This window comes from Pelodiscus sinensis, chromosome 5 (genome assembly GCF_049634645.1).
Source record: "Pelodiscus sinensis isolate JC-2024 chromosome 5, ASM4963464v1, whole genome shotgun sequence".
Lineage (NCBI taxonomy): Eukaryota > Metazoa > Chordata > Testudines > Trionychidae > Pelodiscus > Pelodiscus sinensis.
This window is the reverse complement of record NC_134715.1, coordinates 42,961,430-42,983,942: the sequence shown is the minus strand read 5'-3', so window position 1 is coordinate 42,983,942 and position 22,513 is coordinate 42,961,430. Positions and strand designations below refer to the sequence as shown.

General features: G+C 42.3%; 1 protein-coding gene and 1 long non-coding RNA gene across 2 annotated transcripts in view; one reads left to right on the top strand and one right to left on the bottom strand.

Moving 5' to 3' along the window:
- The window catches only part of LOC112545545 (uncharacterized), a 35,477-nt gene extending 20,803 nt beyond the window's left edge, over positions 1–14,674 (bottom strand). Inside the window, exons 1-2 of the long non-coding RNA XR_012904127.1 lie at positions 14,591–14,674; positions 977–1,081 (exon numbers count right to left, since the gene is read on the bottom strand). This is a non-coding gene — a long non-coding RNA (uncharacterized LOC112545545). The remainder of the gene's footprint in view (positions 1–976; positions 1,082–14,590) is intronic.
- On the top strand, positions 609–19,857 carry ZNF330 (zinc finger protein 330). The gene is made up of 10 exons (XM_006121623.4): positions 609–817; positions 5,439–5,569; positions 5,949–5,968; positions 6,061–6,131; positions 7,879–7,958; positions 9,582–9,708; positions 11,382–11,486; positions 14,633–14,679; positions 15,975–16,092; positions 18,422–19,857. Exons 2-10 carry the CDS (start codon positions 5,450–5,452, stop codon positions 18,694–18,696), a joined length of 963 nt encoding a protein of 320 aa, XP_006121685.2. The 5' UTR covers positions 609–817; positions 5,439–5,449; the 3' UTR covers positions 18,697–19,857.
- The last annotated feature ends 2,656 nt before the right edge of the window (positions 19,858–22,513 follow it).

Genomic DNA, 22,513 nt, shown 5'->3' with positions numbered 1-22,513 from the left:
AACATACAAATGTGCACACTAGGAGCTCAAACAGCTACTGGCTTTGCTTATATTTCAAGTGGGGATGGGGTCCCTAGCCTCTGTTTGCCAAAAGCTGGGAATGGGCAACAAGGGATGGATCACCAGGGCAACAATGTTCTGTTCATTTCCTCTGGGGTTCTTGGCATTGGCCTCTACTGGGAAGCAGGCTACTGGGCTAGATGTACCCTTGTCTGACTCAATATGGCTTATTCTATCGCTGAAAGCAAACATTTCACAAATCCTGCAGTCTAGTTTTATTTCCAGGGGCAAAGTTGATCAGAGGCGATTGCTCTGATGGACTCACTGGCCTCCATTAGTCTTGTATCTTGTACGGGATGTATTATTTATCCACGGTGGCGTGTCACTTTTCAGACACCGGAGCCACGCTCTCTAGTTGGGAGCTGGAGCGGTGCAAGGTCACGGTGGCCCCAGCACCCACCACGTTTGAGCACCCAGCGACGGGATGCCACACGCCAGCTGGGGCATTTTTTACACAGCGCATTGCCCCCCGCTTGTCCGCTCGGAGTCCAGTCTCCAAAGCGCCAGCGCGCTTTGCACAGCGATGCCGCTCCGCGGCGGGCTGCAGGGAATGGGCGCCTCGTGGCGGCCACTCTAGCGCTGGAGCAGGGATCCGGGATCTAGCTGCCGCTGCTGCCGCCCGGAACCTCCGAGACCGTGCAGCGAGCGGCTGTGTGTGAAGCCGAGAGCGGCGAAGGAGGGACCGGTTCCGGCTTCCGCGCACTCACTCGCGCCGCGCCGCGCAGGGGAGAGGCCGCCGCAGGAGCGGAGCCAGCAGGTGAGAAGCAGCTGGGGGCTGGAGGCGCCGGGCTGCCAGCTGCTCCTGATGAACAGGGGCGGGCAGAACGCTGGGCTCTTCAGCGTTCTAGGTGTGTCCCAACGTTCGGCGGGGGGAGGGGGCAGCTCATGCTTCCCCCACGCCTGTCCTGGAAGGTACCTGCAACTGCTCCCGGGAGCTACGGGCCCCGGGCGTAGAATCGGGGCAAATCAGCAGCCACCGCCTCCCTTCTCATTGGTTTGTCCAGTGCCCGCGTTGCGACTCCTGAAAAAGAGAGGGACTGTGGTGGTTCATTGCACCGTTATGCCCCCCTGAGCTGGGGAGGCAGGTCATGAAACTGGAAGTGGGTGCTGGTCTGTAGTACTTGCTTTTAGTAGTTTAAACCACGGGCTGGATTCCAAGGAATCAGCCTTGTGTGAGGACTTGGCTTCTGGGAATGCCACTAAGGCTGCATCTAGGTTTGCCAACCCTCTAGCAATTAAAGATTATTTTTTTAATTAAAGCGTTTGTTATGTGATGAAACCTCAGGAGTACATCCAACCAAGATTGGCAGTCCTAGCTGAATCTAAAGATCCTGCTTTGAGCTGTTAAGGCCACTGAGGAGAGGTATTTCTGCTTGATCTAGGGCAGCTTGATCCCCAGCCTTTTCCAGATGGGGATCTATTTTGACAATTCAGGAAGACTTGGTGACCCAAGGAAATTCAAAAATGGGGGAGGAGGCAGAGCCACCTGGGGAGACACTTGGCGACCCTTTTGAAATGTAATGGTGACCCATATTTGGGTCCCAACCCATAGGTTGGGAAACCCTGATCTAGGGTTACCAACTTTCTAATCACATAACACCAAACACCCTTGCCCTGCACCACTCTGTCCTCCCTTGCTCACTCTTTCCCTCCCTCATCACTCATACGGGGTGGGTGGGCTTAGGGGTTGGTCTGAAAAGTTTGGAGTGTGGGAATGGGCTGTAGGCTGAAGTGTGGGCTCTAGCTGCAAGGGGATGTTGAGCTCTGAAGTAAGGCTGAGGATGAAGAGTTTGGGTCACAGGAGGGTGCATGAGGTGCTCTGAGATGTGGGCTCTGGGAGGAAGTTTGTGTGCAGGTTGGGGCAGAGGGTTGGGATGCAGGAGAGGATGGATCCATGCTTACCGGGTGGTGCTTACCTTTGGCAGTTCTGATAAGTGACCACCATGTCCCCTCAGTTCCTAGGCTCTGTGCACTGCCCCCACCCACAGACACCACATCTACAGCTCCCACTGACAGTGGTTCCTGATCAATGGGAGCTGAGTAGGCAGTGCAGGGTGGGGACAAAGTGTAGAGAAATCTGGGTCACCCCAGTGCCTAAGCATTGGACATGACGACCGCTTCTGGGAGACACGCAGAGCCAGGAAAGGTACAGAACCTACTTTAGCACTGTTGTGCCACCAACTGCATTTTTAGCAGCTTATTAAAAATCTCCCCGATTGCTTTCAGTAGTCACTGGGAGATCAATCTACATTCTGATAGACTTGTAGCCAATCTTGGAGGGTTGGCAATTGATCTCTCCCGAAAACAGGGAGATGAGGGGAGGAGTGATAAGTCATGATTAAGGCATATCTCTTAGAGACCAGTAAATCATAAAATCTGCCCTGGTTTCTCACTTATTTCCAAAACTATTAAAATTCTCTTTTAGCACCTACAATATATGCTCGACCTTAAACAAGACACTCTCACAAGTCCTGCATGGAAAGTTTACTGTTTGAAGACTTCCAGTACTAGACATCTTGTATAAGTGATAAATTTACAGCACTTCTAGATAACTTGGCTATTTCTAAATCATGCTAGTAGCAGCTGATGATTTAGTTGTTCTGTTGAACTTTAACAAGCAAGATTTTCTGGGATGAGTGACACCAGCTTTCAAAGAGGTCATTAACGTTTGGGCGTAGATAAAATGCCAAGCCTAAAATAAATCAGCAACAAAAATGTGCTGCATTTTTGTTAGATGGAACATTGCTAACATAAATCAAACCATAAAACTACTTGAATGTGTGCCTCAAACAGTTACCTGCAATTTTGATTTAATAACAATAAAGAAAAGGTAGGAGCAGTAAAAAAACATTCTTTATTGACATCTAATTGCTGTATACTGTGTTGAAATAGGCAGCCAATGCAGTATAAGAGTTGTGCCATTCATTTTAAGGGGAGGCAGCCGGAAATTTGGCTGGTGTTTAAAAGGCTCTTGGGAGTCTTGCCTGAGTAAAACCTAAAGAATTGAGCCCATAAAGAGCAAGACATCCGGGAAATCAAAACTGGTAGAACATTATATACATTATGATGAGAGAGACTAGGTACCCTGATAGAAAGCAGTGTGATAGGTAAATAATAAAAAATGCACAGTCATTGTACTGCATAATATAAATACCAAATAATGGTAACAGTGGCAACGATTAGCATATAAAATTTCATACAAAATGATTAATATAATTATTACATCTTGTAAGAATATAAGAACAGGCCATAGTGGCTCAGATCAAAGGACCATCTAGCCCGGTATCCCATCTTCTGACAGTGTTCAATGCCAGGTGCCCCAGAGGGAATGAACTCCATTCATCGGAAGAAGTGGGTTGGGACCACGAAAGCTCATGATACCATCTACATATTTTGTTAGTCAGTAAGGTGCTGCAAGACTATTAGTTGTTTTTTTTTAAGTTTTTTCAGTTACAGAGTAACTCGGCTACCCCTCTGAAGCTTTTGAACAGAACAAGTTATCAAGTGATCCATCCCCTGTCATTCATTGTAATAAAAGTTCTAGTATTTCACCTGCCTTCTGTGTATCAGGTAGCTTACTGATGTGCATGTATAATTTTTCATGCATATGAATCTAGGTGATAAAGACAGCCTACTCCTAGTGTTAATGTTTGAACTCATTTGGAAAACATTTGTTTCTTTGGTGGAGGATGCATGCTTTTATCTCGCAGAGACTCAGTTGTGCAGTTTGTTACAACTAGTCATTACAGCCATTATATCATCATGGGTTAACAGTAATGTAAAGTCCCTCTGGCCAGTATAGAATTAACAATGAGAGAATATAGTTAGAGTATGGCATCAGGAGCTAGGTTTCATATATTCTGCATCCAGGTCTGTTACAAATTTCCTGTGTATTTTTGGCAATTCACTTCATCTCTCTGAGCTTGATCTTACCCCTTCTGCAAAATGAGAGTGACACATCAGACCAATGCTGAGGATTAATTAATGGTTGTAAAATATTTTGAGATCATCATTTGAAGAGAACTATATCTGCACAAAATAATGGAGTTTATTTATTGCATAGTGTTTGAAGTGTTATTTGATATGGTACCTTTCGTAAAAGAAACCCGTACCACATTTTGTTTTGTTTAGTGAAGCTTCTTTTTTTTAAAAAAAAAATCACATCTTAAGCATTTACACCATCAGTGTACTCAATTATTTTTGAAATGTAAAGTTTTTCATTAAAATTGCTACTTCAGTGTTTCAGAATTGAAATAAACAATGACAAGGTATGTATAAATACCAAGCATTAAAGTTCTTATTGCTAAATCAGTATTAAAGTAGCATGAAAATTGGTTTACAGTCTGATATTGGGCTCTAAGTGTCATAAATGTTGCACTCCAGAAGGATAGCAGTTGCCAGCAGGAAGTTCAACAATGCAATTTTGAATACAAACTATGACACTCTCATACAATTTAAGCATGGTGTGCAATGCTAAAAGGTGGACAAACTGATTCATATGAATGATCAAAAAACAAATTGTAATATCTGGACTAGACAATATATTGCTTTCTCCATTGGAGGGGAAGATAAGAGGGGAACCCTGAGAAAACAACATTTTTCTTTACCCAATTCTTCCATCAACCTAGCTACCACCTCTTGGGAAAGCTGGATTACCTATGCTGACATTGCAGCACTGGTGCAGCCGCACCTCTGTAACGTTTTAAGCTTAGACAAGCTCTTAGCTTCTAACTGCCTCAGAAGCTGGGACTGAATAACGAGATAGATGCCTCAGAGTGAATGAACACAACAGGCAATCATTAAGTGATCTAACACTGGCTCCTGTTGGAAGTATACTTGGCTAGATAGATCATTGGTGTGACCCAGGATGGCTATTATCATAATCAAGTCATATCTCTCTAATTGTTTGTGAAGTGCTAAGTTTGCATTGCTGGAACACTCTGACTTTTGCGGTTAAGAGCAATGCTCTTTGACTGAGTAAAATAACCAGTTGTGTTTAGATTTGAAGGGAGAGAGAGAGGTGAAAGAGAGAAAATAAACTTTGTGTGATCCATTAATAAGACAAGAGGGGAAATTAAAGCAACAACTACAAAAAACAATCGCCATTTTACAGATAGATTATATTGCAAATACTACCAAGCACAGAAGTCAATACAGAGTGCCCCATTTAAAATCTTCAAACTTCAAGTTAAGTGTTTCCGGGTTGGGCCCTTAAATTACATAGAAAGATGAAGGAATGGAGCTTTCAGAGAAAGGAATGAGTGGAAGTAGATGATGCTGATATAATAGAAAAGGGCATGAACACAGATGATTAATTAATACTTCCTTATGTGTAAAATGTGTGTGTCTATATTTTTGTTGTTGTCTTTTTCTAACAGAAAAAGACAAAATGCCCAAAAAGAAGACTGGTGCACGCAAGAAGGCTGAAAATCGTCGAGAACGTGAAAAGCAGATAAGAGCTTCAAGGGGCAACATAGATTTAGCTAAACACCCTTGTAATGCTTCAATGGTAAAAATAATGAAAACTACCTCTGATAAATTTCTGTTATAATGATAGTTATGTTGACTGCATTAGATTAAAAAGTCATTCTTTTTTACTTATGTGGTAATTTATTTATATCATGAATATTGGACTTTAAGAAGAGTAAATGTTTTAACATACATTATAATGATAGTTATGTTGACTGCATTAGATTAAAAAGTCATTCTTTTTTACTTATGTGGTAATTTATTTATATCATGAATATTGGACTTTAAGAAGAGTAAATGTTTTAACATACATATGTCTATTGATTACCTCATCAAACTATATCAGAATCATTACAAAAAGTGTACACTGTTTTACATGGGAAGAAATCAAATAACTATTTATCATTTACATTTCACAGGAATGTGATAAGTGCCAAAGGTAACTATGTTTATTTTTCTTCAGCATTCTAACTTATTTTACTTTTAAAGATTTTGTTTAATGCTTTGTTTTGATTTCTTTCATATGACAAGACGACAGAAGAATAGAGCCTTTTGCTACTTTTGTAGTTCTGTTCAAAAATTGCCTATTTGTGCACACTGTGGTAAGTGTAACTGACAAAGGAAAATACAGTTTTTCCCTTTACCCTGCATTCCTTTTGTGGTGTTAAATAAAATCTCTGTATTTAAACTACAGCTGTGATCCTCAGCTGATTTCATATGGCTGTGCCTATTTGCCCAGCTGAGAAACAACCCCCCCCCCCCCCCCCCCCCCCCCCCCCCCCCCGTGAGGATTGATTGTACAAACTCTCATGCACATGAATAACTTCATGAGGATTTTAGCCCTTGGTTTGGGTCTTTCATTTATGGTTTAAAAATATATTTAGCCCTTTGGTTTACATTCTCTCTCTCTCTCTCTCTCTCTGTCTCTGAATCAGTGACAGTGGGATTGCTTGCTGCTGAGAGCGAAGTTTAAAAAGACTGCCAAACAGCTGCTACTCTTTTAATTAGGAAATTCTTAATCTTTTAGGACACTGTCACCACAGATTTTCTTACTATTATCAGTCAGTGATAATTTGTTTGCCCTGTAGATTTATGTTGTATACCTGGTTACCACCATAGTTACGTGCATATAAGGTCTGCTTCGTAGCCCTTTCAAGTCAGTGGAAAGACTCCCATTGACAGTATGGGACTTTAGATCAGGTATTAAATCTTATTTGCACTGATGCTTGCTTAAAAGGTGAGATGATGGGGGAGCTAAACATGATTTACGCTTTGAAATTAATTGCTTTGCTTTCCTGAATTAACAAGCTTTCATTTTTTAATATATATTTTCTACTTGCCATAAAACATGTTAGTGCTCTGTGGTTTGATTCTTATTATTTAGACTGCCTAAAAATTTCTCTTAAAACATTAAGCCTTTTAAAAGAAGTTTTAACACTTTCACTGTTTGTAGCAGGCCTTCAAAATTATGTAGGGAGAAAGCCTGAAGGTTGGAAGCATGCCTTTTGCTTTCTTGTCCCAAGAAATTCTCCTGAGTTATATAGTTAAAACAAAATATTATGGTTAGTTTTGTCAAATTTTTTCTAGGCCTGCCTTAATTATACTTGGATGTTCTACTTGCCAGAGTTTGTGCTTCTTCCTATTTTCCACATGAGGGTTTGACTTCCAGATTGTAGAGGATTTTCCTTCCCCTCTAATGGCCTTCATTACTCTGAAGTTTAGAATGATTTTGGTCCTCCACTTGTCTTTTTTGATTAGCGTTATACATTTAATCTGAGCCTCCATTATGGTGTTTTAAATGGTCTTCATGCAACTTGCAGGTATTTTACCCTTGTGAGGGCTCTCTTTAATTTTCATCTAACCAGAGTTCTCATTTTTTTAAAGTTAAAGGTTACTGTGCTGGCATGTTTTGGTATTTTTGCACTATAAGGATGTTAATTTTAATTACATTATGGTAACTGTTATTGAGTGGTAAAAGTGTTGATTGTTTGACTCTGCAGTCTAAATAACGTTCTTTTAATTTTTATGTGATTCATGATGTGTTGACAATTGCTCAGAAGGCTACAAAACCTATTCAGACACGGGCCCTGTCCTATAGAATTTACAATTTCAGAAGTAAGGTGATAAAGATTTGGGCCTAAATGGATAAGAAAAATAGCTGATCAGTTTTTTCCTAGAGGATCAGAGAGAGATGTGGGATAGTCTGTTTCATGTTGTTTTGTTTCACATGTTTTGCCTTTTATGTTCTTAACTAACTACTTAAATTTCATATTTTTGACTGCTGTTATACTGTTATTCACTCTAAGCTGTTTTGACTCTACATAATTTGTTGTTGTTTTGGGTTAATAGGAAAAACAAAATGTATGATGAAGTCTTCAGACTGTGTTATAAAACATGCTGGCGTGTATAGTACTGGCCTTGCAATGGTGGTATGTATACAAAAACATGTTATCTTTTGGAATAAGAAAGCAACGTGCAGAGTTCTTCAAAAATTTTATGGGTTGGGTTACACAGATCAGACTACAGAATTATAATAATCCCTTCTGATCTTGGGCTTTTATTATTTAATAGAATAATATCAGACTATTCTGATATTCTGCTCATTGCACTATAATAAAATACTTTCCCATAAAACTAGAAACTTAAATAAATACCTTTTTTAAAGTGTAGAGACTGCGAACACTTTTGCACTTGAGTATCTTTACATACGTTCCTGGATAGCCTCAATAAACTCAATGCAGGGAAGTCTACCCTCACATAAGGCCGCTGGGCAAGGTGCCCCCTGGATGGGGGGGCAGCTCTGCACTCAGACAGAAGGGCTGGGACTGACAGAAGCTGGCCCTCAGCACCGGACGGACCGCAGTGCTCTGCAGGCAGTCTGAAGAGCCACCTGGATTGTGCCATGCTACGCTCCAGCAGCTATTTAAAGGCTCCTGGCACTGCCCCTTCCATAGTAGCAGCCATGGCGACAGGAACCACACCTCTTTGAATCACCAACTTCTGTGGCAACTGCCCCCTTTTCCCCTCCTACTCTTCCGCCCTCCCATCAGCTGGTTTGGCTCAATGGGATTATTCACATAAATATAGTTACCTATGTACAGGGTTGGGGCCTAAATGATTAAAGGGCATATTCCACTCTTCATTAAAATGGTACAAATCTAGATTTATGCCATTGAAGCTAATGGAGATATATTTATTTTAGACTGCAGTCACTAAGAACAGTACTTAACCATAAATAATTTTATTTACCGTTATGAGTCTGCAAATCAGTAACTTATTGATCCTTTGAAATACCAAAAGTATTCCTTGTAGATGTGAATATTGCCTAAGAAACTTGTACAAAATTAAAATTTACGGGAATGGGACTAGTGTGTGAAAAATTAATGTAAAGATATTCCTGTAGCTGCTTCCTTTAGGTGGTGGACTGTTTGGTATAGTAAAATAATTCGGTTCCTTACATGCAACACATTTTTCATTGAATCTGTTAACTCTGTGAGCCTGATTTTCCACACTGGAACTTATTTTGTTTTATTTTGTGTAAGTTATATGACTTCTCTGAGGAGCTAAGAGTTCTAATGTAGAGTTTGTTTTAAAATCTAAATAGTTGATTTACACTATAAGAATAGCTTGAGTGGCCTTTGATTTGATAAAATTGTATTTTGACTAGAACAATCTTTTATATGTCAGCAAGAGCATATCCATAAATTATAGGGGAGGAAACTATTTTTCATACATAAGATTCAAGCTATTAAAGGGGAAAAACAGTAAAACTAAGGTACAGTTGATAATATTAAGTTCTGCAGATGGGAATGCCAAGAACATGAGGTGAATATTGAAAGGACTTGATTAGAATCTGGGTACGTTTCTGGCTATTGGGTGTAAAAGAGAAATAGATATTGTACCTTAACTTCACTTCCCCTCAAACTGTGCCCCTGAAGTGTAATGAACCCCTTGATAGCCCAAGTGAATATGGGCACATGCTAGAGTACAGAAGCAGAATTTCTCTTTAGATTTGATAGATGTTCCAAGATGATGTCTTTCTGTGCTTGCAGGGTGCAATCTGTGATTTCTGTGAAGCTTGGATCTGCCATGGTAGGAAGTGTCTCAGCACGCATGCTTGTATCTGCCCTCTTGCAGATGCAGAATGCATTGAATGTGAAAGAGGTGTCTGGGATCACGGTAAGTTGCTTAAATTTGAATGATAAAAAAGCCTAGATTTTTAACTTGCAGTGTCTAGATCAACCTGCAGCCCACTGTGGCCCATTTAGCACTAGCTGCAGCCTACCCATGTGCTAAAAAAAAATTCAGGGTGCAGATCCTGGCTGTCTGGCTCTGTGTGCAGCGGGACTCCACTCTTGGTCCTATTTGTGGTGGGGTCTCTGAGTGGGGAGTACCGTGGTTCTCAACAGGTAGCCCACCATGATAAATAGATTGAGAACCAGTGGTCTAGATTATTATAACATTTGATGCCACATTTTACATCTTCAAAGCACTCCACAAATATTAACTCATTTACACAGCACACCCACTAGCTAGTTACCCAGCGTCCCCATTTTATAAATGGGTAAACTGAGATAGAATTGAAATTACATGGTCAAGAGCACATAGGTAATCTGAGTTTAAAATGGGGTTACAACACAGGGGCAGTGTTCCCTCTAATCTTTTTTTATGTGCACTGAGGCATGTGTGAGTGTGCACCAGCAGTTGAAACAAAAAAACTAGCTGTAGGTGCTTTGCTAACCAGTTATGTGGCATTTAAATCTCCTCCTGAGAGGAAGCACAAGCATACAGCTTCCAGGGAACACTGCTCAGGATTACTTAGGTAATCTACTAAAACATTTATAAAAAATGTCTCACCTTAGTGTCTGAGAGCCTTATGTAATTATATCATCCAATAGGTTGTGTAAACATCAGGGCTGTGTCTAGACTGGCAAGTTTTTCCGCAAAATCATCTGGTTTTGCAGAAAAACTTGTCAGCTGTCTACACTGGCCGCTTGAATTTCCGCAAAAGCACTGACGATCTCATGTAAGATCGTCGGTGATTTTCCGGAAATACTATGTTGCTCCCATTTGGGCAAAAGTATTTTTCCAAAAGACTTTTGCGCAAAAGGGCCAGTGTAAACAGCACAGTAGTGTTTTCCGCAAAAAAGCCCCGATCGCGAAAATGGCGATCGGGGCTTTTTTGCGGAAAACCGCATCTAGATTGGCCACGGACGCTTTTCCGCAAAAAGTGGCAGGATGCTTTTCCGCAAAAGCAATCTAGCGTGCTTTTCCGAAAATGCTTTTAATGGAAAACTTTTCCGTTAAAAGCATTTTCGGAAAATCATGCCAGTGTAGACCTAGCCCAGCTGTTTCTTCAGTATTCTTACTCCTTTCCTTGCACTGGAAGAGGTGTTTTGTTTCTCTTGGTACCCAGCTGCTTGATCAAACCATACCAGTCTCTAATTGTGGACTTCCTATTGTATATTTCAACCAAAATGTATATTTTGGGGAGTGGATGGTAAGCATGGAAAAGGGATAGTTTGTCCTCCCCCCTTCCCCCCAAAAAAGGTTTTAATCATGATCTTTCAGCCATAATCAACCAAAATGTTATAAGAATAAAATGACAGTGTTCCTTGCATCACTTTTATGCAATCCTATGTCCCAATAATATGTAGTATTTTTCAATGTTATGCCAGATGGACAATGTTGAATTTAGGATTTTCTTCTTAAGTGTTTTGTGACAGATGGGAAAATTTATTCTTTGTCAAACCCATGTAAAGCTGCCTAAATTGCATGAGGGGAAAGTTTTTTTTAAAACCCTCATGCTTGTTTTCTCCCCCTCCCCCTGTTTGTCTTGATAAATCTTGCAGGAGGCAGAATATTCAGCTGCTCTTTTTGTCATAATTTCCTCTGTGAAGATGATCAGTTTGAGCACCAAGCCAGCTGCCAAGTTTTGGAGGCCGAGACATTTAAATGTAAGTTACCCACTTAAAGCCCCTTTCCCTAATGTTAACAGATTCACTTCTTCCTACTGTGTAAGAACACCTGCTTAGGTGGTAAATAATGGCCTGCTTTTTCACTTGTACCGTGTGGGAGTGTGGTTATCCTAGCTTGTTAGACAACAGGAGTTTTTCTTGTCTGTCCCTTAGAAAGAGCATTGGCTCGCTCTAGCATGGCTGCACTTGCGTAGATTCCTTGTGGTTCAGATGGAACTCTGAATGGAGGACAATATTTTTTATCAGTGTGGGTTAGCATCTGAGGCAGTGAGTTTTGAGGAGGGATTTCAGTCAGGCAGTTGGTCTATTGTGTAGGATACAGCACAGATGAAAGTATGAAGAGGAGTGCCAGAAGGATGAGAGAGTAGGTAATGTGTATTTTTGTCCAAAGCCCAAAGTCAAACGGGCCTTGGATCAGGACTTATATATGGCAAAAGGATCAAAATTCATATTTTAACACCACATACCTTAACACACAGATCAAAGAACAAGAAAGTACAATCTATCTCATTTTGATATCCATAAGCGAGGTGAGGGGGAGGGGGGAGAGAAAGGGGGACTCTAGTACAGCCATAAAGTCATGTAGGAGAAACTTAAACCTCAGATAGATTTGAAACCTTACAAAGAACAGAGGAATTGTAATAGCAAATCAAACTAGTGGTCTGGCTAGTCCAGTATCCAGCCATAGTCAATTCCAACTGTTCCAGAGGAAGATGAAAAACAACTGGTATTAGGCATGTATGTCCATACAATAATACACTGTCCATAGTATAATTTTCTTCTTGTTAATTAGGGGATGGTTTATGTCCAACACAGGAGAGTTTATATTGCTTTCAAAAGTTGGTTGTGTTTAGTTTTGCTTTCCCCTCTTCCCTCTTTAAATGCTTACTGTCATGACTCTACGTTTCTATTGTCCATATAAATGCCCAGTCCTTTTTTGAATCTACTGAGCTCTTGGCTTCTATGGTAGCTCATGAATCAAAATATTCCTATTTTAAATTTTATAATCTATGTTTCTAAAAGTCTTTCCTCTCCTTTTCATCTCTCATGCCTTTTCCCCCCTGCCAACTGTTGCCTGAGCCTTGATTAGCTCTCCTTTATGTCCTGCCAGAATGCCTTCCTGTGAAGCATTAATGGAGCAGCAACTGCTGCTCAAAAGGGATAATTTCCTCTTGATGGGCTGACTCTTAATTCACAGCTGTGAATTACAGTGAGTGAAGAAGTTACTTTACAAGTGTTACCCCATGTTTAAACATTGCATAGTGCAGGGTAGTCTTAGTAGAAAGATGGACCATGTGTGATAGTGAGATTATAAAATATAGTTTTACATTAACTTTAAATATTTTCAAACAGATATGACCAATCCCGCCCTTGCTGTGAAAGGGGCTGAAATATAAAACATAGCTCTTAAAAAAACATTTAAAAGTGCTGACTACCTCTTGGAAATACTTTTAAGGTACTAATTATTATTCACAGTGCCATCCCTTTGAATATGACAGAACTCCCTACCCTGCTCAGCTTTCACAAAAGGAAGAATCCCTGCTGTCCATTTCTGAAGCTTTAAAAGCTTGTTCACATGGTTGAATGAGAGTGAGATGGAACTTTGATTATAAACAGTGCACATGCTAAAATGTTTGTAAAGGTTCAAAAAAAGCTGTGCGTGCTTATGCATTCTTTATCCAACAAGTCTCATTTAGTATAAAATCCTACAGTACTCCCTCTTGTGGAGATAAAAACAGCATGAAAATATTAAGTCTCAGAGGGGTAGCTTTGTTAATCTGTATCACTAAAAACAAGTAGACTTGTGGCACCTTAGAGATTAACAAAAATACATAGTATCATGAGTTTTTGTGGGTAAGACCCACTTCATTAGATGAATTGGAATGGAAATAACAGAAACCAAGTTATATATAACAGGTACTTCTTTTGCTGTCAATTGTAGGACCTGTGTTAATTAACAGGTCCTTCTTTTGCTATCATATCTTGAATTCTGTTCTTTCCACTCCAGCTCATCTGATGAAGTGGGTTTTATGCACGAAAGCTAATTATACTATATATTTTTGTTAGTCTGTGAGCTCTGGTCTACACTAGGAGTTATTTTGAAATAACTCCCCTTATTTTAAAATAACTACCAAGCTTGTTATTTCAAAATAATAATTCCTGCTTTCCACGAGGAATAATGCTTATTTCTAAATAGTTATTCCAAATTAGAGATAATGTGGATTCTCCACTGCTGCTATTTTGAAATAACTACTCCCCAGAGTCATTCAGAGTAATTACTGCCCAATGCTTCCTAGTTGAGGTAGCATGTTCACATTATTAATAATAATAATAATAATGATAATAATGTAATCATTTCAAGACTTCCTTGTATTTCGAAATACTTATTTCAAAATAAATTATTTCAAAAAAAATGTCCTAGTATAGACATGCCCTAAGGTGCCACAGGACTACTCGTTAATGAAAATATTAAGGTGACCTAGCTACTTGTGTATTTGTTATCAATAAAATTACTCTGGATTGTATATGTTAATATATGTAATGAGGCATTATTTTAATAAATACATGGTAGACAATTCTTTGCAACTCAGCTTTGCAAGTTGCTTAGCATCGTTAAATCCTTTTCAAATTACCTCACATTCTATTTAAAATTACTATACAGCTCTCATCTGAGGTTTTTTTTTTTTAAACAAGGCAAAAAGAAGCATTGTACTGAAACCACAGTTTGTTCAAACCCAAATATGTTTGTAAAGATGGAGAACGTAAAAATGGTTGAACTTCAAAACAAATTGTTTTGAAGGGAGTAAGGGACCATTGTAGCAAAGTACACTTATCATAAGGACTTCAAAACTACAAAATAAGCTACTTTTATACTCTATGTTCAGAGCTATAGTTGGGAAGTTTTGGAAGCTGTTGATCTGCGAAATGAAGGGTCCTTTCAAATAATATAATATTGCCTAAATGTAGATTTCCCTGTATTACACCTTTCCATTTTGTCTAGTGAAGCTGGTGATTTTAGGCTATTCATGGAGCTGGAGAGCTGATCTGAATGTATAAAGTAGAAGAAGAGAGCCCCAAGTTACCTTTCATTTTCAAAGATTGATGTTATCCATTTTTTTCATCAGGTGTTTCCTGTAATCGGCTTGGACAGCATTCATGCCTGCGTTGCAAGGTAGAAATACAGATACTTAAAATAGTTATGAGTTTTTGATTCCTCCTTCTCACATGTCCTTTTGATACCAAGTCTTCTCACATCTCCCTCTTCAACATATAGAAAATTCATACCTTCTATATGAGGTATGGGCCAAATACCAGTCTATGCCTCATTCATTTCCTGTTTTGATTCTCTAGCCTTCTCTTTGGATTCCCAGATCCTATGTTGTTTCCTCTTGGTCCATCTAACTGTTAAGCTGGTAACAACTGCTAAAATGATTTCCCCATTGTTCAAACCTCATCACTCCCTTCTTCTGTCTCTCTTGGTGCCCTGTTGCCAAGCATTTAAGTTTTAAATTTCTCATTCTTGCTACATGACTCCATTTTGACCGGCATCTCTGATCTCCTTTAGTATCATTTCCCATTGCCTCCTCCCTCCTCTCCCCCCCAGCATCTTTTAATGTTTTGTTCTCATTTGTTTCCTTCTATGACTTTCATACCATCTTCAGTTCTGCTTCCTCTGCACTGAACGTAGGATACTCTAATTCCAGTATGCCAGTCCTTTGTTTTCCTCCTTTGGATCATTCCTAAAGTCTTACATCAAATATACCTTCCAGACCCACATTTTTCATTAGGGAGACCATTTAAATCAGCAACATCAATCTAATCCACCCCATTCTCTCAGTTTCCTGTTCTTACTACGTGTGCCTCATAGTTCAGAGCAGGAACTGTCTTTTTTGAGGTGTGTTGGACAGTGCTGAGCACATGGTTGGTACTTAACAAGTAGTAATTCACGCTGGTGCCTTGTTTTAATGACAAACTGACTGTGGCAAGGAGAGGTTCAGTTTAGCAGGACAATGCACACACTGTACTGCATGACAGACATTCGAAGTTTAGTTTAGTTTTAACTTGTTAAGACTAACCCAGTGTCCATGTAGCCAAGGTCTGTCAAAGTGCTTCCACTAACTCGGCCCAGCTCTTCCCTGGGGCCTGCCTGTTGGCTGACCCCTTCAAAGACAGGGCAGTGCTTGAGGATCTTGCTTTTTCAACATCCTCTTTTCCCCAGTTCCGGCAATCTCCTGGTTTCCCCTCCCTAGAAAGCATCGGAACGTTGTCTAGCACTGACGCAAATGGTAGGTAGATTGTACACGAACTCCTGCCTCACTACAGAAAGAACTAATTACATTTTAATCTCATCCAGACTTCACTGGTGCTTTGAGAAATTTCACGTTTTTAAATTTTTGCCTGCTGGTTGCTGAAGAGTACGATGTTGTTATGACCACCCTTTTCATTGTGCTCCTTTTCACCCTTCAGGCTTGTTTCTGTGATGATCACACCCGAAGCAAGGTTTTTAAGCAAGAAAAGGGGAAAGAGCCTCCTTGTCCTAAATGTGGGCATGAAACTCAGGCGACAAAGGATCTGAGCATGTCAAGTAAGGTTGCCTTTGAAAGGCTAATGGAACAAATGCTGCTTCTGTGACTTATCAAGTCAATTTAATAGGTGTCTTATTTTCTGCGTTTGAAAATGTAATGTTCCTGTTTTTAAACTGGCAGCATGTGATGCCATTGGTGGCTGGATGGGGGTGTTTACACGTAAGAGAACATTGATGTTCTTGGCTGCTTTAGAACAGCGATGGGTAACCTAAGGTAGTGAGTAGTCCCCATGAGCTGCCTTCTTTCATCTCACTGGGCCACAAGATTGTCGTAACCAAGATGGTCTCCCAAGACGATAGTTTTGCCAACTGCACTTACGTACCTAGAGTTTGCAGGGTGTGCCGACTGAACTGTAGCAATGCTGTGATTGGTTGTAGAGCGCGCACTCTGCTATAGTCAGCATGCACCGCACCATCGGAAGGGGGGGCTATGAGGGGGCTGGAGTGGGGTGGAAGGGGATGCCACCCCAGATCCCTCATAGCCCCCCCTTCTGATAGTCCAGCTCTGCCCCAGGCGTCCCTGATTCAGCCACTGCTGGTCAGTTTCAGCAGCAGCTGAATCGGGGATGCCCACAGCAGAGCAGCTGGGGTGCTGCTGGGTTGGTCCTGCAGCGCCGAAGGGTGGCGCTATGGGACCAACCCAGCAGCACCCCAGCTGCTCTTGGGGACACCTGGGGCAGAGCAGCTGGAGTGCTGCCGGGTTGGTCCCGCAGCGCCGAGGGACGGCACTACGGGACCAACCCGGCAGGACCCCAGCTGCTCCGCCCCAGGCATCCCCGATTCAGCTGCTGCTGAAACCGATCAGGCTGATTCTAGGAAGCCCAGGGCAGAGCAGCTCTGCCCTGGGCTTCCTGAAGTCAGCCGCTGATCTGTTTCAGCAGCGGCTGACTTGGGGACGCCTGGGGTGGAGCAGCTGGGGTCCTGCCGGGTTGGTCCCGTAGTGCCGTCCCTCGGCGCTGCGGGACCAACCCGGCAGCACTCCAGCTGCTCTGCCCCAGGCGTCCCCAAGAGCAGCTGGGGTGCTTCTGGGTTGGTCCCGCATAAAAGCACCCCAGCTGCTCTGCTCCCGGCTTCCCCGATTCAGCTGCTGGTCAGTTTCAGCAGCAGCTGAATGGGGGAAGCCTGTCCGGCTGCCCCAGCACTTCTAGGTTCCCGATGGTGCCGGACCATCAGAGTGCTGGAGCGTTGGATGCTGAACTAATGGAGTTTTACTGTATCTCATAGGCCACACACAGAATCCCAATGGGCTGCATGCAGCCCCTGGGCCACAGGTTGCCCACCACTGCTTATAATGGTTTGTGGCATTTGTAGTGAGAGGTCCTTGTACTGCAGTTCAGAGTCCACAACCCCTTCATCAGAGCCACTATTTGTACCCTGGATATTGACAAGGGTATGAATTTGAGTCTTACTTTCAAGTTTGGAACTAAGGAAGAAGCACCCATGGTCACCGTTTACTTCCCCTCTGTCACTTCTTACTTCACCCTCAAGCAATAGCATGCTGCAATTCATTGGAACAGGAGAGGGAAACTTTTTTTGGGTTGGGGCTGCTGACCCACAGAAGAATCAGTCGGGGGCCGCACACAAGTGAGAAGTAAAAAACCCCAAACCAACAAACCCTCACTGACGTGGCCCCTAACTGAGAAGCAGAAAGACACTCCCCACATTCTTCTTGCACTCCAGAGCCTTGGGGAGCTCGGTCTAGTATATTTTGTGTACTCCAGTCCCATGATGGGGCAGCGGGCAGGAGGTGGGGGGGGGGGGTATGGTACTACTGCAGGCTCCCCAATGATGTTGGGGAGCCCTGAGCCTCAGGGGCCAGATTCAGGCAAGCTGGGGCTGCATCTGGCCCCCCCAGACCTGAGGTTCCCCACCCCTGCATTAGAAGATACCGAGATGAGTCTGCTTACCCAAAACAATTTATCCATAAAAGCACACATTATCTTAGGTGCTATGTATCTGTATATAAAATACATAATATTTATTTTAGTGCGAAAAATGTGCTCTACAGCCAAAGTTGGGGTCCTGAAAAGTTTAGATAATAAACAGAATATCTGGTACAATTATTGTATGTATGACCAGCTCTGGAGGTAAGACATTTTGAATGGGGAGCACAGGAAAAGGGTCTGTTATAGGCGCTGACTTGAAGGATTAAACTTGGAAAAAAACCAGTTGAAGTTTCTCAAGAGACTGATCATTATAGTCCTGGGCTGTTTGCTGGTCATGTACTCTTGAGTAGATGGTGAAGAAGAATGGTAGATGAAGAAATGTCTAATGCCCCACTTATGACAGAGGCTGAAAAATAAGAATTTAACTCTTTGTCTATTCACAGCCCGCTCCCTGAAGTTTGGCCGGCAGACAGGAGGTGAAGAGGCAGATGGAGCTTCTGGCTATGATGCCTACTGGAAGAACCTCTCATCTGGCAAGGATGGAAATGCAGGTGACCATGATGATGACTATGAAGAGGATGAAGCAGAAGATGATGATGAGGAAGACGAGGAGGGAGGGAAAGATTCTGAAACAGAGGCCACAGATGTATTCAGTAATTTGAATTTAGGAAGGACCTATGCTAGTGGCTATGCCCATTATGAAGAACCTGAAGACTAAGATTACATAGTAGAGCATTTGGAAGGAATAAGCATACGAGTACTTTATGAATTGTTTGTGCGCCACTAGAATAGCTCTGGCAGGCAATTAAGCATCAAAGCTTATTACAGAAAAAGGGCATGGAACTTCTGTAAAAACTCAAGGAGAGATTCCTCTGTGTAAAGTGAGGAGGTAGAAAGGAGGATATATATGTACGTTCATATTCATGCAAATAATCAAAGTGTTTTGATCTCATGATTACTGAGTGTAATAGTTTGTCTCCTTCCCCATCAAGTTGGGAGTGTAGGAGAGTAAAGAGATGTGTTACCATCTATTCCTCAGAAATTAAGTTATTTTTCTTGAGTAATTTTACTGTAATTCTATAATCTGATTTAATTAATTATATGTAGCAGTGTAAGTGGGTAACTCTATTCAATTTTGGCCTACAAAATAAAAGTCAGCAGCATTCTGTAGTAAGTTTTCATAAATATTGATCTGGGCTAAGTGCTTGGAAAGCACTTACTAGAAACCTATCATGAATCAAATATAAACTGAAATTAAAATAACTTTCCCATTTCATATAGGTAAAACAGATCCATGTATTTCCCCATAACATTCTACTTGAACAGTATCATTCCATGTCTTTTTGAGCATTGTACATTAATCATAGCTATTATGTAAAATCACCTATGCCCATAAAATCAAAAGGATTATTTATCACAATAAAAATGTTAATGTATCCTCCTTGACCAATAAAATCCACCAATCTCTTTGAGTATAATATTGTCAGTGTTTCCAAAGCAAGGTCAAGATGGCTGTAAGTAGTGTACTCTACATCTAACCTTCATTTGCCTTGCAGCAGGAAGAAATCAAAAATTCAATAAGGATCTCACCTAGGATTTTTGTTAAAATAAAATGACAGTAGGCTGTCTGTGTCCTGTTGGAATAATACCCTAATCTGTTAGTACAAGACTGTCACAACCACAGAAGAAGTAGCGATGCACGCTTTGGAGTGTTTTGCTGACACTGATGACTTTATAATCAAAATATTGCAAATTATTTGCTGCTTTTTCTGTAAGTCATATGATCCTTTCCAGAAAGAGCTCCAGTGAAATTGCTTCAAGTAAAAAACTGGAAATGGAACTTGGTGTAACTTAAAATAAATATCTTTTTCTCCTTCCAGTTTGAGTAATACTCTCCATCCATCAATAACATGTACGTGCGCGCACATGTACTTTCTGCTGTGCTTGCTATGTGCATCTCCTCCAGCTTTTAATCAATTGCCTTTCCTATTCATCACTATTTAGGTTGACCATTCTGTGCCACCTAGCAGCTGAGCCAGGTGCCTTGATCCATTCAGCTTAAGTGTCAGGCCACTTTACATGGAGCTAATGGATTAATAGGAGAAGTACTGCATTTTCAATTCAGCTGAATGCTTCCTGCTTGTAAGACCAGAGAAACCAGATGTGGGAAGGTGGCCTTAGGCAAATCTTTGAGTTTCTTTGGCAGTGCCTAAATACCTTTGAGGGTTTGTGCCTCTGTATAATGGGGATAATGGTGCTTCTTTATGTCCAAAGGTGTAAGGTAGGAATATCAACCTGTAGTCAACAAGATTAACTGATAACACTAGGCTAATCAGTTAATTGTATAGTCGGCTTCATGCATTCCCCCTGCCCTTGCTGCCTCTATATTGGAGACAGCAAGGGGTAGGAGCAAGAGTTGGTGCCTGTGAGGAGCTGGCTTAAAAGCTGACTCCCCACGAACACAGGATCTGCTTGCCCCCACATGCTGCTGCCTCTGATACAGAGACAGCAATGGGTAGGATGAGGGGGGCAGGCTGGAGCCAATACACACGGGGAGCTGGCTTTCAAGTCAGCGTCCCACCCACTCCCCCCTTGCTGAGGGGAGCCCCCCTGTAGTGATAGAGGCAGCAGCAAGGGGCCAGGGGCAGGGAAGATTGCTGCAAAGCAGTCTCTGTCTGTGGGAGTCTGAGCTCCCTGTGGACAGGGGCTGCTGCCATCCCACACTGCTGTCTCTGTATCTCAGCAGCATGGGAGGTGATCTGGTTTTTAAAACTGGCTCCCCTCACAGACCAGCTCCCCCGCACTGCTGCCTATGATAGAGAGGCAACAACCTGGATTCACAGGTAGGTGCCCGGGAGTGGGGCTGGGAGTGCACTGGCTGCAAGCCCCACCCCTGGGGACTATCAAATAGTTGTGTAACTACTAAGATTTAATGTGATTACATGACTATTCAATTGCCCGATATCTAACATCCCTAGTGTAAGCATAGTTGAGAAGCACTCCCGTTCTACAGCAGGGGTGGGCAATAATTTTTTGCTGAGGGCCACTTTAGACATTTTTGAAGTGGCCCTGGCCTTACGCAGAAGGGGCGGGGCCAGAATACTTCCCTACTTCTCCACCCACAGACCATGATTGATCTGGGGGAGTAAAGTGCCTTTGCCCCACCCAGAGGATCCGCCTAGATGCCAATCAGGGTCTTGGGGTGGGAGAGCGCACACAAAGTTTCCTTTGCCCTGCGATGAGTGCATGGCGCTTAGAAGTGCCACGTGCTCCTCACAGGCCCTGGGGGTGGAGGGAGTGCACGCGGCAGGGCAGAGGGAAACTTTGCCCACTCCCCTGCCCCAAGGGCCTGATTGGCTTGGGAGTGGGGGAGCGCACAAAGCCTCCTCCCACCCTGCAAGGAGCACGTGGTACTTCTAAGTAGCACACTCTTTGCAGGGTGGAGGAAACTTCATGCACCTTCCCCCACTCACAGGCCCTAATTGGTGTGAAGTTTGCTTTGCCCTGCCCCCACCTTGAGAGGAGCGCATGGTGCTTAGAAGCTCCATGTGCACCTCGCAGGGCTGGAGGAGGTGTTGCGTGCTCTCTCACCCCCAGGCCCTGATTGGGTGGAGGGAGCGTGCAAAGTTTGCTCTCCTACCCCTGCCCTGCGAGGAGCGTGCAGCGGGAGAAGGCTTTGTGTGCTCCCCTGCCCCCAAGCCCTGATTGCCCTGGGGGCGAGGGAATGCGCAAAGCCTCCCACCGTGCGAGGCGTGTGTGGAGCTTCTAAGCCACGCGCTCCTTGCAGGGTGGAGGAAACGTTGTGCGCCTTCCCCTCCTCCTGGCTCACAGGCCCAAATTGGCCTGAGGGGGAGGAGTAGCAGGGCCTTTGTGGGCTGGATCCACCCGTTCTACAGCGATGGTGGGCCATGTACATGGACGGATAAATGAACAGGCTTTTGATACCATTATTGAGCCAGCAAAATACAGAATGTTAACATTTTTAAGAATAATGCCTGATAAAATTCTCATTCTCTTCAAGCAGAGGATCTCATTATATAGTGATGGTGCTTTGCAAATACTGTGTCATTGCCGATCTATTAAAGCTAATAAAATGGTGGTGAAAATGCTTAATTCTGTTAAGCCTAGCTATTTCTGCTGCTGAATCTCACTTCTGGCGAACTCCATGGACAAAAGCAATGTGGAGCAGCTGCTGATTTTGACTGATACATCCTATGCAAAATAATTAAGTGCTGGAACAAAGTCTTAGGTGTGCCAAAAGGAGGGGTGATCTTTCAGTTATGTTTAATACTGAAATTATGATGGTCATCTGTAAACGTTACTTTATTATTATTTACTGGAATTAATTTCTATTAATATTCTTAACTGGGGGAGCCAGATTTTTCTTATTGTGAAATCTGTTGCTGGCAATGCCAGAGGCTACTGACGTCAAAGCATTAGTCATCAGCAAAGTAAAGAATTATTCATTTTCTCATTGCAATGTCCTTGCAGTGATAATCTCTTTGCAAAATAAATCCTTCTTAGCTAATTCATGT

Coding starts and splice junctions, on each gene's coding strand:
- ZNF330 (XM_006121623.4), top strand. CDS start 5,450: ATGCCCAAAAAGAAGACTGGTGCACGCAAGAAGGCTGAAAATCGTCGA. Junction 5,570..5,948: donor ACCCTTGTAATGCTTCAATG/GTAAAAATAATG, acceptor TACATTTCACAG/GAATGTGATAAGTGCCAAAG. Junction 6,132..7,878: donor GCCTATTTGTGCACACTGTG/GTAAGTGTAACT, acceptor TTGGGTTAATAG/GAAAAACAAAATGTATGATG.